The 2527-nt window shown below is 50.3% G+C and overlaps 1 protein-coding gene across 1 annotated transcript; it reads right to left on the bottom strand.

The window, feature by feature from the left end:
* Window positions 1-976: 976 nt before the first annotated feature.
* Window positions 977-1780, bottom strand: M409DRAFT_33905 (uncharacterized protein; the record flags this gene model as incomplete). The annotated part of the gene is made up of 1 exon (XM_033810308.1): window positions 977-1780. A coding segment is annotated over one exon (804 nt), but the record flags the coding sequence as incomplete, so codon positions are not given.
* Window positions 1781-2527: the final 747 nt, after the last annotated feature.

The raw sequence follows: 2527 nt of genomic DNA, 5'->3' as shown, positions 1-2527 counted from the left end.
GGATATCGGCGAGGAAGAGGAGCTCGTAGTTGCTACAGAGTCTAACGTTTCCCTGGATGAGCTATCATTTGTGATAGTCGGACCAAATTGTAGGCGAGTCCACGTCCGTTGTCAGTGGGAACAGTCTTGTAATTCGAGTCTACAATATCTCTAAATGTAAAACAGAGTAACTTTCGCTGCTTCATGTGTGACCGCATGTCCGTGTGTCGACGAACGGGGTCTGTAAATCGCCACCGCGTTGACCTTTGGCATTGCGAGATGTGGGCGGGGTCATCTGGTCGCGACACTGCCAGCACATAATCGATAAAACAAAGGGACCCATTACAACGACGGAAATGCCCCAGCGTGTACACACCGCCTGGAGATACAGAGTCAGAGGAATAAAGAAGGGAGATGTTCAAAACAAATAGCGCTACGAAATAGATCAATTACAAGGAGTACAGTTACTGTCCGCGAAATAGTGCTGGCTTAGCGGTAAACATAGATCAAGACGTAAGCAGGTTGAAGCTAAGCTCGAGGTCGACGGAAGCAGGAATCATCTAGCTGCTCTGCTTCTCGCATCATCTTCCCCGATATGAACATCCTGTGCTTCGGATGATTGCCAATCGTGATGCCTTCCCCTAGTCGAGACCGAGTGAATGGCATAGGTGTTCTATGCTGAGACGAAGATGATGGAGTCGGCTGTACTGATCGAGTAGCATCTAGTCCTGCCTTTAGCATCTTCTGTCGCAAACTTAGGGAGATCACCGACCTGGCAGATGCTTTGCGAGCAAATCCTGCATAAGTGAGCGGCCGCGGGTCAGTTCGGGCATAGACTCTGGAGCGTGTAAGGTCTGCCAGTATGTCGCACACTGCTGGAATTCATGTTCTGTTCGATTAGTCACCTTTGTCGACAAATCTGTCAATGTCGCTTAGCGCTTGGACTCATTCGATGCAATATTCTTTCCAGGACTTGACTACACTCTAGACGTCCTGGCAGCAATGCTAGGAGTTGAATAGCGATAGGGAGTCGCCAGTGCATATCATACTCTGACGCAATGTCAAGGGCATCGTTCAGCAGCTCAGGCGACGCCGGCTGCTGTTCCCGAGCTATCTGTATCGTCTTTCGTATTTTTTGGATCGGTATGACCCACCGACCTGAATCTTCGCCATCGTGTGCACTTTGAAAGCCGTCGTGTAAATGCAAGAGGCCTTTGTAGATCAACACGTATGCGGACACCGCGCAACATTTGCCATCGAGTCGCGGAGAGTCCTGCGACAGGTATTCGCCAAAGTATAAATCGCCGTCACGTTGCTTGGCCATTTGTTTAAGTCCTCTCGTCTCGCGGCTGTCGAACTGTTCGAACGCCGAGATAAGGTCGGTATCCCGGATAAATGTGTGCGCGGGTAGCGCTTTAGTTTCTACCACGAGCAGGTGAATGTCGTCGAGAGAAGACTTGTCGGCTATGTCGTAATGCCTGTAGAACATGTAGCGTATAAGAAACAACATGCTACTGGACCAGGATACCAAGTTGTCCCTTCTTCGTGTATCTCCTTGGTCTCTTTCCCACCACAAGTGATCTGCAATGAGTCTTGCAGTGGCTTCCCGAGTTTTAGTGGCGAAAACATCCTTGTCGCTCCCAGGTATCCTTAACGCAGCATCTCGTGAGGATGCTCTTGTCTCATCAGTGAAGCCGTCCGATCGAGGTGTGTAGACGCGGAATAGAAAGCGCGGGATAGAGCTTAGTTCCAAACTCGCCCACTGAGAATATTCGTTGGGAGAAAAGAGTAGGGCATCATCGTCCAAAGTCGTGTTGCGCAAGGCATTGATCAGCTCATTGTCCGTCATGTTGCGCCAGCGGTGTGTAGTGTAAAAAGAGCGAGAGCGTCAAGAGGTGGAAATGGGGCTTTCATAAGCGCTGGACGTTGTGAAGTAGCTTGCATAAGGGCAAGGCAGCCAGTCTGCCTTTTTTCGAGCTGCATGCAGCCGCTGTCGTGGTGTCGCTTGATTCGACCAACTGCTTGCTGCGGGCCCACCTGACAAGGCTGTCACGCTGGTATTGGTCGTCCCCGCATCGCCGCAGCGCCTGTGCATACAAATGTCTGCGCTACTTCTATGAATAGCGAATGTCCTATCATTCTGTTTCCATGGATACGCAGAATTCGGTGTATGAAGTAGTCGATGAGTCAGCAAAGCAAGTCTGGCGTACCACGGCTTGGAGAAGCGACGTCATTGCGTGACACATTCGTTTCGAAGGTCAAAGACGCTCGAGCTACCGGCATTATCGGCGGCCCTTTGCTGTGTGCAATCGCTTTGCAAAAGTCTCTAAACTCACGCTCCGCGTCTTCATCTTATAGCTTTGGAGAACAGAAGCTTAGGCCCCAGGAACAGTCAATGAGTCAGCAAGCTGTTGGGAGGTAGCATGGATACACACTTGTCGATGCTCGTCCTTGGCATTGCCGCTTCACCAGTGATGCGAAGATACTACACATCATATCGGTACCTCTGAATGATCTTCAGTCTATGTCGGAAAAACAGTCTTAAGAC

Source organism: Zasmidium cellare, assembly GCF_010093935.1.
Source record: "Zasmidium cellare ATCC 36951 unplaced genomic scaffold M409scaffold_107, whole genome shotgun sequence".
Taxonomy (NCBI): domain Eukaryota; kingdom Fungi; phylum Ascomycota; class Dothideomycetes; order Mycosphaerellales; family Mycosphaerellaceae; genus Zasmidium; species Zasmidium cellare.
The sequence above is the reverse complement of the archived record's forward strand: the minus strand, read 5'-3'. Positions and strand labels throughout refer to the sequence as shown.